Source organism: Convolutriloba macropyga, chromosome 7, assembly GCF_964194025.1.
Source record: "Convolutriloba macropyga chromosome 7, txConMacr16.3, whole genome shotgun sequence".
Taxonomy (NCBI): Eukaryota; Metazoa; Xenacoelomorpha; order Acoela; family Convolutidae; genus Convolutriloba; species Convolutriloba macropyga.
The window spans coordinates 14705267-14720508 of record NC_134474.1 but is presented as its reverse complement, the minus strand read 5'-3'; the positions used below and the strand labels follow the sequence as shown (position 1 = coordinate 14720508).

The 15242-nt window shown below is 33.0% G+C and overlaps 1 protein-coding gene across 1 annotated transcript in view; it reads right to left on the bottom strand.

The window, feature by feature from the left end:
- Positions 1-15242, bottom strand: part of LOC142342113 (uncharacterized) — a 42846-nt gene that overhangs the window by 8796 nt on the left and 18808 nt on the right. The window contains exons 5-10 of the mRNA XM_075393305.1: positions 13362-13558; positions 12858-13041; positions 11422-11588; positions 10569-10738; positions 7162-7334; positions 6385-6505 (exon numbers count right to left, since the gene is read on the bottom strand). Of these exons, the coding sequence (XP_075249420.1) occupies positions 6385-6505; positions 7162-7334; positions 10569-10738; positions 11422-11588; positions 12858-13041; positions 13362-13558 (1012 nt within the window). The remainder of the gene's footprint in view (positions 1-6384; positions 6506-7161; positions 7335-10568; positions 10739-11421; positions 11589-12857; positions 13042-13361; positions 13559-15242) is intronic.

The window sequence follows — 15242 nt, the reverse complement described above, 5'->3', positions numbered from 1 at the left end:
ATTTTTTACCGAAATTTCCCTCTGATCAATCTTATCTTGTTAAGTGACAAATAAAAAGAGTTATTGGTGCCAATTCCATTTCCCGACCAACAACTCACATAAAACATTCTAGTAAAGCTGAGCCCAATATGGTATATTATTAACATGTAAACCACTTTTAATCATTTAAATCCTATCAATTAATAAATGCGCATTAAATTGGGCTTAATTGCGGATTATAGATACTTACAGTGAGAAAATTAGATATATTCGGTGCAAAATAGAGTTACCTTGCGTGCGAAAATGAGATACTTAAATCGAGCAGATGCGTGAAATGTAGCGCGCGAAAAATTTGATACACTGCTTGTATCTCAAATTCGTTGTAAAAATTTGGACACTTGCGAACACGGGTTGCGCAGTTCACTTCAATTTTGACCGTTTTTTTAGTAAAATATCTATTTTTTTTCAATATTGTTGCAATTTCATTGTATTAACCTAGGAAAAACAAACAAAAGATGCACAGATTGGGGGAATTTGCCCATGAACATTTGGGTATAAATCTGCGGCGTAATGTGCCGTGAAATACGAATGGACCGTCAATGAAAATATTTAAAAAACTGAATCGAAACTTGAACAGAAGTTTTAAAAACTTTTACATTCCTCAAAAAAAACACTAGGCTTGGAAAGCAACAATGCTCAAAATTCTGTGCTTTTCTTGAGTTTAATGCAGTTTGATGATATTAGAAGCCTTGTGGTAATACAGGGAGATTTTCGAAAATATGTTTTGAAGATCTAGACTGAAAGCTCAAACAAGACGAAACATAGGTCACAAAATGTAAAAAGTTTTGAAATCTTTAGTTTATTAGTTTTAATTTTTATTCAGGATCTCAAATGAGAGTTTTAATTTTCGTTCAGTTTTGTGCTCGGAGTTGACGAAAAGAAAATTGTTCTGTTTTTGTTTCTCATATATTTTCAAATCAAATTTGTACAAAAAAGGCTTAATAAATAGGTCAGAACTCTTCCTGTACAAAAGTAGAGCCGAATTCAATACCCCTTATTCCTTTGGTATAAATTTAATTTTTGGACGAAAATAAAAATTTCTACGGTCATCTGTTCCAGAGACTTCATAGTCAGAAATCAACAGTTAGTTTTGTAATAAAATATTCTTCTTTCTAAGGATTTGGTTTGCTTTGTACTAAAATCCATTGTGTGCCTGGCAATTGTGTTCATTGAGAAAAATTGATGCAATTTTTCGGATCACAATATTTGTTCCGACCCACTTGTGGGGGGAGGAACTATATAATCAAATGGGTTTTTTCTGTTCAAACAATTTTGGCCGATCGATATATTCATCGTAGAGAAATGTGAGTGGTATCATTAAAAACCTGTTCCAACGTAGAATTCAAAATTAAAAAGATTGTTTTGAATTTCGTTTTTATTCGAGGAATTATAGAGGATTGAAATTTTTTGTGAGTACGGTATATTTGGCATGATTTTGTTCACTTTTAGTAAAATTTTTCTTCAAATTAGGATAATTTCTATAAAAACAGTAGTTCAAAATTACATTTCACGCCACAAAAAGAACTAATTTTGAGTTTCTAATAGACGAAAGGCGATAAAAATAATAGTTCTGGTCTCATAGGGAAGTTTACTATCAAAAAAAAAAATCGAATTCTGTTTGAGAGTTCTTTTTTTAGAAATTTTTTCGGATTTTTTTGAGTCACCTAGAAAATATTCACCTTTCATATCGAGGTTCCGTTACGAACAAACCTCATTTGCAGTCAAATTAAGCCCAATTGACAAAAAAACTCGTTCTCAAGGATTTGCTCATGTTTTTTTTGGCTTCGACGCCAAATAAAAATTTTCTTTTTGAGGATTTACTATTCTTTTGGAGTCTTTTGGCTTCAACTCATTGACTAAAGGTGCAATATGTTCCGTAATGGGCATTAAGTGAACATATCCAGAGCTATTGGCTGTCAAGACTTTAAGAATAATTTGTCGAAAAGTTCTTTTGAACGTTAACCAATCATAAACATTCTTTCTTGAACTGTAAGTCAGTCTCCGTAATGAAAGGACCCTCTTCCTCTCTACTGCAACCAAATTTTATCTGGTTAGCGGTTTTATCTGCTAACGATTGGATACATGAATTAAATGACCCAAGATCTCAACTTTTTTCTTAAATTTTTGGTTTTTTTCGTATTATTGGTTACTTTTGAACTCAAATCACATTATCCAAAAATTGATAGCTCCCATCGGCTTAAAAAATACTATCAGTGGACCACTGATAAATTTTTCAGAGAACAGCTCATGGGTTAAATGGCATCGACACCATCTTCTCGCACTTTTCTACTGAATTTTTGGTTTTTGCCTATTTTTGTTATTGTTTTCGTAGTCATAAGACTTATTGCGATGTCTTATTGATTAGCTATGAATGACAAACGTCAGTGACTTCACATCGGGTTCTACATGGGCGTATATATTGACTTCCGTTGAAAGCCAGTGATTTTTATGGCTGTTAAGACTTTGAAAATATTTTTTCGAAAAATTTTTCTGAACATTAACCAATCTTAAACTTTTTTCGTGAGCTGTTAGTCAGTCTCAGTAGTGAGAAGACTCCTTTTTTTCTACTTCAAACAAAATTAATCTGGTTAGCGGTTTTATCTACTAACTATAGGTTCTTTCACTTTTTTTTAGATTTTTGGATATTTTCGTATTATCGGTTACTTTTGAACTCTTATCACATTATCCATATTTTGATAGCTCCCATTAGTTTAGAAAAGACGTTTAATTAATAACGTTAGAAAGGACCTTATGTTTTAAATGGCTGCGACATTTTCCTCTCGCATTTTCATACTGAATTTTTTGTTTTTGCCTGTATTTGTTGTTGTTTTCATAGTCAATGACGTATTGTAATGGTTTTTTGATGAAATATGAATGACAAACAACCTTGTTGTCCCATCAAATAAGCGTGTTTACTGGTTTCCGTTGAAACGTTTTGAATTCTATGGCGTTGATACTACGAGTTTTCTCAGAATTTTCGTGGTTCTATTTTATTTGTTCATATTTGGTTATTCTTTGTTATTCTTGGCTATATTGTTAAAAAAATGAGAATCCCCTTGCTGTTAAAATAATTAGTTGAGACTGGAAAAGATTTTATTGAAAAATTCACCTTTTAAAGCCTTCGACACTTTTCTCGCTCAATTTTTTCTCGAATTTGCTGTTTGTTCCTGTTTTTTTTGTTCTTTTGGTAGCCGTAAATTGCTGATCGGTAGCATAAGCTTGTAATTGAAGATTGATTAAATGATGTTACCCAAAGTACTAAGTTTATAATGAACATTCTGAAAGTTAAAGACATACATTTTCAGTTTTTTAAAAATTTTTCCGTTTTTTTGTTCTTTTCGTCAACTTATAACTTGTTTTCATCAATGAGAGGTCCCGTCCAGTTTCGTGTAATTCAACAAATGACATATATATTTATTTAATTTGTCACTGGAGTTTTGTTTGTTGGACAATATGCGTTTTTATAAACGTTTTTTGAATGGTCAGTTTTGTGTTTCTTTTTCTCTTCTTTCAACACAATCGCGTAAAAACAGATCCCAAGGGTTTTCAAATGTGGCCAAGGTAAACTTATTTAATGCCTCAGTATAAATCCTTTAGCTGAAATAGTAAAAATAACAATTGAATTAAAAGTACAAAGTATTCAGATAATAGCTAATGATTTTAATGGTATCAATAATTTGTAATTTCGCAAATCGTTTGTAATTTTTGAGTTTTTCTGCATCTTTAGGCCGTTTATATGGCTTAATATAACCAAAGACAGGTCCTTTTGATTTCGTAATAATTTTTTAGTAATTGCTCAAGGTTTATTAAATTAAAAGCTAATGCTTTGAAAGACTTTTGAAAATTCTTGGTTTAAACAGTATTGATTAATTTTTGAATTTCGCCTCATTATTCGTTCTCTTTGTCGACTTGTTACCTAGTCTCATTAAGAAAAATGACCATCTAATGGATAGTTAGGAAAAAATAAAGTTGTGTAGTTAACGTTTTATCTGACTGCATTTTGACGTTGTTAGTAGGTGCTTTTAAATTTTGATATCAAGTTTTTGCCGTGAAATTTCGTTTTCGCTAATTTTGTTGTTTGTTTTTTTTTATCGTAGTCCCTTTAACGATTGATCTCGTCGGCGCTGTAATGAGGCATGGCATTATGTAATTCACTTAGTGGCTAGATTGTGTAACAATTGTTCTAAACTCAAATATCTATTTTTGTTTTATCGTCAATTGGTTGACAATTAAGTAAAGAATGTTGATAAGCTCGGGTCGGAACATCATGTGCGAACGCACATTAACAAGCCTCCTTGTCTGATTTTAAAATCATTCTGACGGCTGAAAAGCTACGTCGATCCGCATGGTCAAAATTAGTCAACATTGGTTCTAAAAAATGTGTTTTTGAATGCGTTCAGGATATATTTGGTTGTTTTTAATATAATCATCAATTTCTTTCATTACGATATTAATCAATGTGGCTACGCGGTTAAAAAAGCTAGCTATTAAAATGGTTATTCAAAATGACACACAACAGATTATGAAAATAAACTTTTCAAACTTTAGTTCGTTGTGATGATTTTCCGCTAAGAAGCATAGCCAACATTGAAATAAGAGCCAATATTTAGTAGACAAAAAATACCAACTTTTAGAGGACTTTTAGAAGACACAATAAAACAAAAGCCAATTCTTAAATTCTCAGAACAAATTCATGTATATCTAAACATTTAAACCTACAAATTCAAGGAAAATCACGCTTAGACTAGAGATATTTGCTCAGATAAGATATAAATACTGGCTTCAAAAGATTCACAGGTCTCGAAATCCTACATCGCTTGAATTGAACCAGTTGCAAAATCATCTTGTGTAATATATTAACAAAAAAGGCAGATACCTTTTAAAACCGTATACTGTAAACTGTTTATAAAATATTAGTTGTCTTAGAATAGTCTGGAAATGCCATTTTTTATTGCTGCTGTTTTTAATTTCGTTTTGAATTTTTTCTCGTTTTTAATCTTACAAGAGAGGACTTAAACGTATTTCACCTTCGGCTTTCGTTGAGCCTCGCTCCTCAAATTTTTTCTGTAGAATTCACGTCAAATGGCTCTTGATTTTTAAACAGCCGTGCAAAAGTATTTAAAGCTTTATTAATTGAGCATGCAAAAGTGATTTGAGGCTTTCAAAGTGATTTAAAAATAGAATTGCTGACGCGACATAAAATATTTGTTTAGAACTTTTTTTTTATTTTTTAGAGGAATTCATTTCATAAAAGATATACACCCTTTTCCTTTCCAATACTATTGTAGCAGATACACCACCAGGACGGAATCTTTAAAATTATTAGGCTCATGTATACCTGTAAATAGACGCAAAAAAATAAAAAGACATATATATATATATATATATATATATATATATATATACCAGTAAATGGGCACAAAAAATGTTGATTCAAAAATTAATACATCCCTGTAAACCTGCAACAAGACGCAGGAAGCCGTCAAACAATGACGGGATTTTTTCACAAAAAGACATCCAAATCAGACGCAGAATTGCGGGATTTTTCAGAAGCAAATGCTAGACACCTGTAAACCTGTAAATAGACGCAAAAATATAGATCAAACTCAGTTTAACAATTCATTTTCTGAGTTCAAATGCAAATCACTCAATAATCATATTTGGCCAAAGAAAAACAGTAAACAATTCCCACGTAATTTTTTTACAGAAACTTCCCTCTGATCTCAACTCTGTTCTGAGCACACTTCGGATTAGATGGAACACACCTGTTTTCAAAACGAGTGACGGAAAGAAATGAGTGAATTACATAAAGAATAGACTTTATTGAATAGCTTTCATTGAGACTCGCTCCTTAAATATTTTCTGTAGAATTCACGTCAAATGGCTCTTCATTTTTAAACAGCCGTTTCTTAAAAATTTCATCAAACAGATTACTTTTTTACGTTTAAGAAACGGCAAGCAATGGTGAAATTGGTTAAAAAAACTGTTAAATTTGGTGAAAAACAGGCATTTGCACCAAAGTTTCGATTAGGGAAACGGTTTTTATTTATTCAATAAGATATTTCGAGGCTAGTTATTTTTTATTCAAATCGTGTATTTTTTCTGCTTTTTCCCTTAGAGAAAAATTATTTGTTTGATTTAGGTTTGTGATGACCAAAACAACTGTTTCTGCTACTCCAAAACTTAATCAAAATCACTTAAAAAATAATTTTCTGATGGAAAAAAGCAGGAAAAAAACAACCGATTTGAATAAAAGTCACTAGCCTACAAACAACTTATTGAATCGGTAAATGAAGCTGGCTAGCTGTATATACAGTTGCATACAATAGATGTAGCGAGTACTACCGTCTATTTTGTCTCTGATCTGGTCCATCTTGGAAGTGATGAGAGAGCACTCCCTCCCGTAGAAAGTGTAGAAATTGGACTTCTGAAAAGTGTCCAGAGTCTGCTCCACTTTCTTGCTCACCTGAAGACAATCAGGGATAAAATGGTGGGAAAATCATGTGCAAATGTCGACGCTGGTATTTAAAATTTTTACATCAGAGATAACGTATGGATAACGGTTCCTCTGAAGATTTATAATTCTACGTGCATTTTTTATTACCCATCGAAACATTTATTATAATTATTTTATGAAGGCTTCCCAAGCTGAGGGCCAGATCAAAAAAGCCTCTTCTGAAATGAATTAATTCGGATCAGAGAATTTCCAGAGACCATTGTCCAGACATCCGTGCGCCTTGCGCCTAAATTTTTACCAGATTATTTAATTTGAGCGCGCGATACCCGGAAGTGCGCTCGAAGACGGTTTGATCAGTGATAATTTCGGCCTGGGACCTCAATCCTGGCTGAAGACGATTAATAATAGCTTGAAGTGACCGAGTAGAGATCATGTGATCTTAACTATAATTGAGTAATTAATGGACTGAACCGAACGAAAGTAGTACAAGAGAAAGACTAGCGTTAATATCCTATCCTAAATTATCTCCGATAAAATTACGTATATCAGTCAGTTTTAAAAAATATTTACGCTCGATGTTGATGATACATACAGGTTTGCACATTTGCGGAAAATTTTCAGTAAATGATGAAAAGTTTCCCCGTTATTTGTTGCTGTCAGCTCACCTCAGGGTAGTGTATAATTCTGTCCATGAGTGACATCGGATATATGACGTCATCATAGTTGAACGGGTTGGTGAGCATCTTCTGGGCCAGTGAGAGGGCGCCCGCTGTGAAGATCAAGTCTCTGTTCTGTTCACATTGGCATAGAGAGGTCAGTGTCTTGAAGTAGTTTCGGGCTAAAAAATGGTTAGGGTGTGATTGATGCAAATTTGGAATTGATCTGTTCAGAAGGAAAAGATCAGAAACGCTTCAATATTAAATAGAGCAGCTTTTAAAATCCATTTAAAATCTTCTGTAGATTTTAAATGTTCCATTTAAAACACAATTTGTGATTAAATTCGTAAAGTTCCATCTCAATACTAATTGCGCATTCAGAAAACAACAAGGAGTCTCGTTAATGTGCGTTCGCACATGATGTTCCGACCCGCGCTCATCTACATTGATAACTTAACTGTCGACCAAATGAAGAGAAAATCTTTGGATTTAAAAAAATTGTTACACAAATTACTAAATAAATTAAGTAATGCCATGCCTCCTTACAGCGCTCACGAGACCGGTCATTAATAAGACTATTGGAGAAAAAAACAAACAATAAAATGAGCAAGAACAAAAACAATTTCAACAGCAAACATCTAAACTTTAAATCACCTAATAACGACGTCGTCGAAATACAATCAGATAAAACCTCAACTACACAAATTAATTTTTTTGTGACTACAAAGCAGATGGGATTTTATGTTAAGGAAATTAGGCAAAAAGTCTAGGCATTGAGGCGAAATTCGAAAATCAAACAAAATTATTTAAACCAAATATTTTCAAAAGACTTGAAAACCAGTAGCTCATAGCAAAAAAAAATCTTAATACATTCACTAAAAAGTCAATAACCAAACAAAAAGAACTGTCTTTGGTTAAAATCAGCTAAAGAAACGGACTAAAGGTGAAGAAAAACTGAAAAGATTACAAACAATTTGCTAAAACACAAATTATTGAAATCAATAAAATCTTTCGCTGCTTTCTGAAATTTATGTTTTTATTTCAAATGTTAATTAAACTAATAACAGTAAAATTAGACTGAAAGATTAAATATATTCAAATGAGCTACATTCGAAAACCATTGGGATCTGGTATTAGCGAATAAGTTTAAAGAAGAGAAAAGGAACACAAATTTTGACCACTACCAAAACTTTTTTAAAACGCATTTTGTCCAACATACAAAACATCAGTTACGACGTAATATCAATATTTGAAGAACCAAGTAATGTTACGAGTAATGTCAGTATACGAGAACCTAATATTTGAATTACAACGAATTGGATGGGGCCTCTCGATGATGAGAAATGGATACAAATTGACGAATACCAAAACAAATGCTAAAAAATTTTTAAAAAATGTTTGAAAAAAATATCATAATCTTTAAGGCTTTTTGCTAAAAACTTACTGCAATGAGAAATTTCATTCTTTCTACCCTCAGTTATTAGCCTATGGGACCTCTCGGCATTGTATGACTACAAAGAATAAAAAAGAGCAGTAAAAAAAAATTGATGGGGAAATGTGTCGAAGCCGTTAAAAAATGAACTACTCAGTAAAACCTTTTTTCATTTTCAAATCGCTTTTCAACAACAATGGAATATTTGTTGTAACATTTTAACTTAAAAACAACCAGCAAATTTTACAAAATAATTTAAAACCACGAAATGTTTGAGAAGAGCCGTAATATCAAAGCCATAAAATAAAATTCAACAGCTTTCAACGGAAGTCAATAAAATGAGTTGTAATAAATTATGTCTCAACGGGAAGAAAAATTTTTTGTCATTCTGAAGTCGTCAAAAAGTCAACACAACAAGTCGTATAAATATCAGAAGGGCAACAAATACAGGCAAAAACCAAAAAAATCAATAGAAAATTGCAAGAAGACAGTGCCGAGGCCATTAAAACCATAAGTTTTTCTCAGAAAAACTTATCTATGATCAAATGAACGTTTTCTCTATACCAAAAGGAACTGTCAATAACAGAATATCAAGATATGGTTTCAATGGGAACCAAAACTTTGAAGAAATAACCATAATTTGAAAAAAAAATGGAAAACTTAATATCGAAGTCATAAAGACAGTATTTTGATGAGAAAACAGCTGAACATGTTATTTTTGGGTTTAATTGAGGTTGAAGTAGAAAAGAAGTGGGTCCTGTTGATAGTGCAACTGACTTTAGAGTTCACAGAAACAATTTAACATCTGTAAATGTTCAAAAGAAAATTTTTTTTTTGAAAAAAAAATTTTTTAAAGCCTTAAAAGCCATTAGATGTCCAATCAAATTTCTACATAGGTTCACTTACTGCTCTTCAAGAAACCTATTGCAGCTTTTGTCAACGAGACTTTACCATAAGACCTCAAAATTTTACCAAAATCTCAAAAAGAAAATCAAATTTCAAATAAAAATTAGAAAAACTCTTAGTCGCAGCCATAAAAAACATGAGCAATTCCTTGAAAACAAAATATTTGGTCATTGGACGGCAGTACCTTGATTTGAAAAGTCACCAGCCTCTGAGTGACTTGAAAAAAATTTGAAATGTTGTTTAAAATAACAGCCCTCAATTAGAAATCGAATTTTTTGATAGGAAACTTCCGCATAAGAAAAAAACTAGCCTTTTTATGGCCTTTCGTCTGTTAAAGACGCCAAATTGTTTAATTTTTTTTAAATTTCATTTTAAATTAAAATTTTTAAAGACGAAAATCTTAATTTTAACAAAAAGTGTGCTAAATGTGAACAAAACATGCCAAACATCACGTGTTCACACAAAACTTAAAACCTCGATAACTCCTCAAAAAAAAGAAATTCAAAAATTCTTTTTGATTCCCAATTCTACGCTTGACGAGTTTTGTAGTGATACCACTCACTTTTCTGTACGATGCATATATCCATCGGCCAGAATTGTCTGAACAAAAAAAACCCATTTGAGTATATAGTTGCTCCCCTCACAAGTGGGGTCGGAACAATTAGCAGTTTTGCGATTACAAATTGATCACAAGAAAAATTAAGTCTGTGAATTGAGTTTCAAATAATCACAAATGAAATTGAGAACTAAGGTTTTAGGCTAATCGAAATAGGTTAAGTTTTCACGTAAATATTCTTGAAAAATGTAAGCATTTTCCGCGATATGAGGAGCTCATTTCCACGTTTTGCGTAACTATATTCCATCTTTGAAAATAGTATATGATTCGTGAAAACTGTGGGCAGAGTTTGGTAACTCGATTCCGCAAAACGCATTTTTTTGAAATTTGGCTTTTCGGGCACTGGCCTCAATACGAAGTATTATTTTAAAACTTTTTAAATTAAAGGTTAACGGCTATGTAACACAATTAAAGATATAAAGGGTTCATAAGGATGGAAAACCAATATAAATTGGTTATAACCTGGCAACCTGACTCCGGTTGGGGTGGTAGCCTCGCACTCCCTGGTGGATGAGTTGGCAGTGCCGTGTGGAGGGGAGGATAAGTTGAGACACTTGTCAATGTGGTCCATCAGGAAGTGGATAGATCGGGGAGGGGCTCTCAGTTGCTCCACTTCAAATGGTTGCGACACTCTAAAAAGTCACAGTTTGTGGTATGTATATCTTTGAGATGGTATCTGCACTACCGCGCGTGCTGTTTACGCCAGAGTGATAAGAAAAATTAAAATCTTGCAAGAGTCTTGCACGAAATCTTGCAAGGGAATGCGTGGTTCTTCCATTTTTTCTTGCAGGAATTGAATCTATCTGGCAAGATTCTTGAAAGACTGAAATCCCCTCATCACTAGGGCGGTTTCAAACTACCAACTATAAGTTTGCATAATTTTCTGTTTCAGTTCCAAAAATTATCCCCATAAAGACAATAAGAGTGAAGAATTAAACGTTTTAACAAAAATAGCATCAGCTAAGCAGATAAAAGGTTTCAAAACGTTTTTGCAGTGTTTTTATTGCTGATTTCCTGATTATGGTGCAGAATATAGTTTTTGGTTCTCATTATTTTTACACTTCTTAGTTGCTGCGAGGGTCCGGATAAAAATACATACCGTATAACGAGAAATTTTAATATGAAGAGCATCTTGTCTGTTAAAATTTCACGCAACAATTCATCATTGTATGTTTTTTTTCGAATTACTTTTTCATTAGGCGTTTAAAGTTAAGGGACTCCAAGGGTCAGAAACAAAAAAAAAACATTAGCGATCAGAGCAAGCGCTTTTTCTGACATGGGATTACAACAAGCGCCTGAACAATTAATTGCCTACCTAATGACCAAATCCAGTGCAGCTGCGTGTAGTTCCTGGTTGAGGTCTTCATTGTCCAAGAGACAGTTGAGGACAGAAATTGGACATCCCTCTCTCACCGCAGAATTGGCCATCTGCTCATAATCCATGTGGCAGTTGATCATTACTGACAATCCTATTCTGATTAGCTGAAAATCATCAAACAACTTTTCTTTCGATCAGTTACTAATAAATGAATGTTATATTAGGGCCAGAATACATCGTATCCGTCTTAAATGAGGCGATAAATCTTATGCCAAATATCTGATATTTGATATTAACGTTTGCTGTGAGAAACAAATACAGCGTGTTTTGATGAGAAGGGCGGCTTTTGTGGTGATTAATTGAGAGTGAGGTGAAAAAAAAATTGAGCAGGAGGCTCATTTTTGGCCAATTTTGGGATCTATATAATGAATTTGCGATCGAATAATAAAGTGACACCGCAAAGAACTCCCTCAAGCGCAGAGTGTTTTCACTTCTTTCAGATTAAAACATTTACAAAAAAAAATCAAACATCCAGTCTGCTGTTGGCTTTCTAATCAATTTTGTCTTAATCTTAAGAAATAGATGTCATATTTTAACTATTTGTTGCAATTGCAGTGCTAGCTTAGACCAAAATTAGGCAATTCTGATATCATGATCACATTGTCAAAATCTGTGGCATTTCAATGAATTGTTACTGAAATACTCTAAAAAAATACGAAATAAAACTAGAAGCGCCCTAAAGTGAAAACGCAAACGTTTATTTGAGAAAAAAACAATCGATGTTTTTCCTTTATTTTCCATTTATGGTCTCTGTTATTCAGTTGCCTCGATTCATTTTTTTGTTGTTACTAATCCGTTCAATAAAATTTCTATAATTACTACCTCATTCCTTATTTTTATTAAGTTTCATTTCAATCGCAATTGAAGTAGAAATATGGACCTCTCGACGGGCAAAGACAGAGAGAACCCGTAACTGTTTAATTAATTTCCTATTAAACATGCGAACGACAACAGTTTTGCTCAGACAAATCAAAATACCCAGAAAAACGTATGAAAACATCTTTTCATTGTCATTATAAACCTAAGCAAACCTAACTTATTTTCCGTTTCCTTTTCCTTCTGTGTATCGGTGATATCTATTCTGTGTCAGCATTATATGTTTAATTGAATAAAAAAATAAAATAAAAGTAAAAATTTCATTTGCCTTTCCTATTCTTTACTCTCGCTACACTTTCGTTCTCATTAAATTTACAGCTCATCAAATGAAAATCTATACGAAAGAGATTTTCTTCACTAACTGAAGCTGTTTGCATACAATCGAGCAAAGAGCTCCTTGTTCTATCGTTTCTACTTTTGTATAAAATGTTTAACTTTGATCGCTTTTAATTCATGTTGAAAGGAAAATAATTGGGGTGGAATGCGTGTCGACGTACCCTTGTAATAGAGGGGTCTTTAGAATTGGGAAGTTGGCTCATCCTCCTCAACATCTGGAAGTGGAGATCCACAATGGGCAGACACTCTTCACTCAATATCTCAAAAGTGAAGCAGGCCTCACTCGTACCATCCCAAATGATCTCGACTATGTTCTGAGCACACTTCAGATTAGAAGGAACACACCTGTTTGCAAAATGAGTGAAGGCGAGAAATGCGTGAATTACATAATGCCCTCTCCTTGCATTAAGTCGCAAAAGGTACTTTTTTCGAGGAATATTAAGCGGCCAGTTCTCTATCAGACACCCAAATTATACAGTTATTTCATCTTTCATTTTTATTTGGTGCTATAATGAGAACCGAATTTTCATCAATCTACCCCTATTGGTCAGACAAAAAATTATGCAGATTGCCCGCTCTCATCGACTAGATTGATCATGACGCGCTTTGTTAAACCCCCCACTTGGTGGGTAAGTCAAAATATTAAAACTATTTTTTAATAGTACCAGAACTCGTCTGTATCCATTTTGTGGTAGAAGTTGTGGCAATGGTCCTGAAGGAAGCGTGTCTTCACCATCAGTTCTGCGTGGTCTCTTCTGAAACCAAGTGTCTTGCACACTAACATCACCCGATTCAGACTAGTTGAGCCAGGCAGAATGGAGTCTGGGTTTGTGAACAGTTCCAGGCATTGAAGTCGTGCGTCCTGATAAAAATTTTTGCACTTACAGTAACTTTTTTGAACCTAAATTATCTAGTATTCGAGTAGAGTAAGATTCAAAATGTTAGATGGTGAAAAATTTTGAAAATAAAAGATCGTGATTATAAGTTTTAGTAAAATTGAGAAAAATTAAATAAATCGGTGCATCAAAAAGCTGCATATGGTTCACAAAATTTCGTGGAAATTGAAAACGCCATCAAACTGTTCTAATTACAAATCAGTAGAAGTCGGAGAACATCATTGCAAGGCCAACTTTTTTCTTCGGAAGATATTGGAACGCGGCCTAGAAACCTATGAGAACAAAAAAAAACAAAATTCTTGAAATCAGATTATACTGACAAGATTAAAGTCGTTCAAGCAACATGTTATCAGTATCTAAGAAGCTCAAGATACCATGTTTTAATAATTTTTTCCTCAAAAACTTCCAGTGTGCTATTTTGTGTCGACCCACTTTAGTGAGGGAAAAACTATATACTCAATTGGTTTTTTTGGTGCAGTCAATTTTCACTGATCGATACAATCATAGTACAGGATTGTAAAAAAAAGATATAATTAGAAAACTTCTTAGGGTAGAATTTCAAGCTAAAAAGATTTTCTTGAATTTTGCTTTTTCCGATGATGTTTAAAGATTTGTGAGCGTTAGCCTCACTTCCATTGTTTTGTTCAAATTTCTCATAATTTTTGCTTAATTTCTGATCAATTTTTGCTAAATATATGAAAAAATGGTAAGTCTAAGTCAATTTATTTTGTGAGATAGAAATGAGTTGGTGAATTGTACCACCGGTTTCCCAGAAAGTGTTCTGGAAATAACAGTGCCGCGGTCATTTGCTAAATTAAACCAATATCCATAAAAAACCGAGTTTGTTTCTGAAATATTAAGATTTTCGTTTGCCAGAAGAAACTACACAATTCTTCTGCAACAATTACGTTTGTCAGTCAACAGCCGCACAGCGATAGCAGTGCCAATTTGGTGTCCTCGTTGATTTTTACGATGAAACAAATTAGGGTTGTATTCTGGGTCTGCCTTTTCAATTTTTTTCCATTTTTTTCATCCCAATTTACAATTTTTTTTTAATTTCAGAGTTCAATTGATAAGAGGTCATTTGATGTTAAAAAAGGATCCAATTAAACATTATTGTGTTCTATGAGTAAAAGCTCATGGTTTTTATGGGTCCGACGAAACGTCTTCCTATAATTTCAATGAATTCTTCACATTCTCCAGCATTTGCTGTGCTTTTGTGGTCTTATGACTGACTCCAAATTATCCTAGTCTGAAATCTAGGAAGCTATCAATGTAGTTCTCTAATGATTTCAGTTGATACCTGATGGGTTTTTGGTAATATAACTCGATAAGTGTTCAAAATTCATCATTTTCTTAATATTTTTTGGTCAAACTAGCTATTTCGGTAAAATTAGGATCAATTTTTGTTTCAATGGAAAATTAGGTAACAGCAAGGCCAGTTTTGGTTTTTTTTTGAAATTTTATTGCTCAAAATGATTTTGTTTTTTATATTAGTTGCAGAACATAATTAATCAAATCTCAATTATTGATAAGTAAAACCAAACCTCTATTATTGAGAGGTCAAATTTACTTGCAACATGAGGTCAAGGAAAAAAATGAAAAATTTTAGCGAGAAGCATACTGTTTATTGGCTTCAACACAATTTGC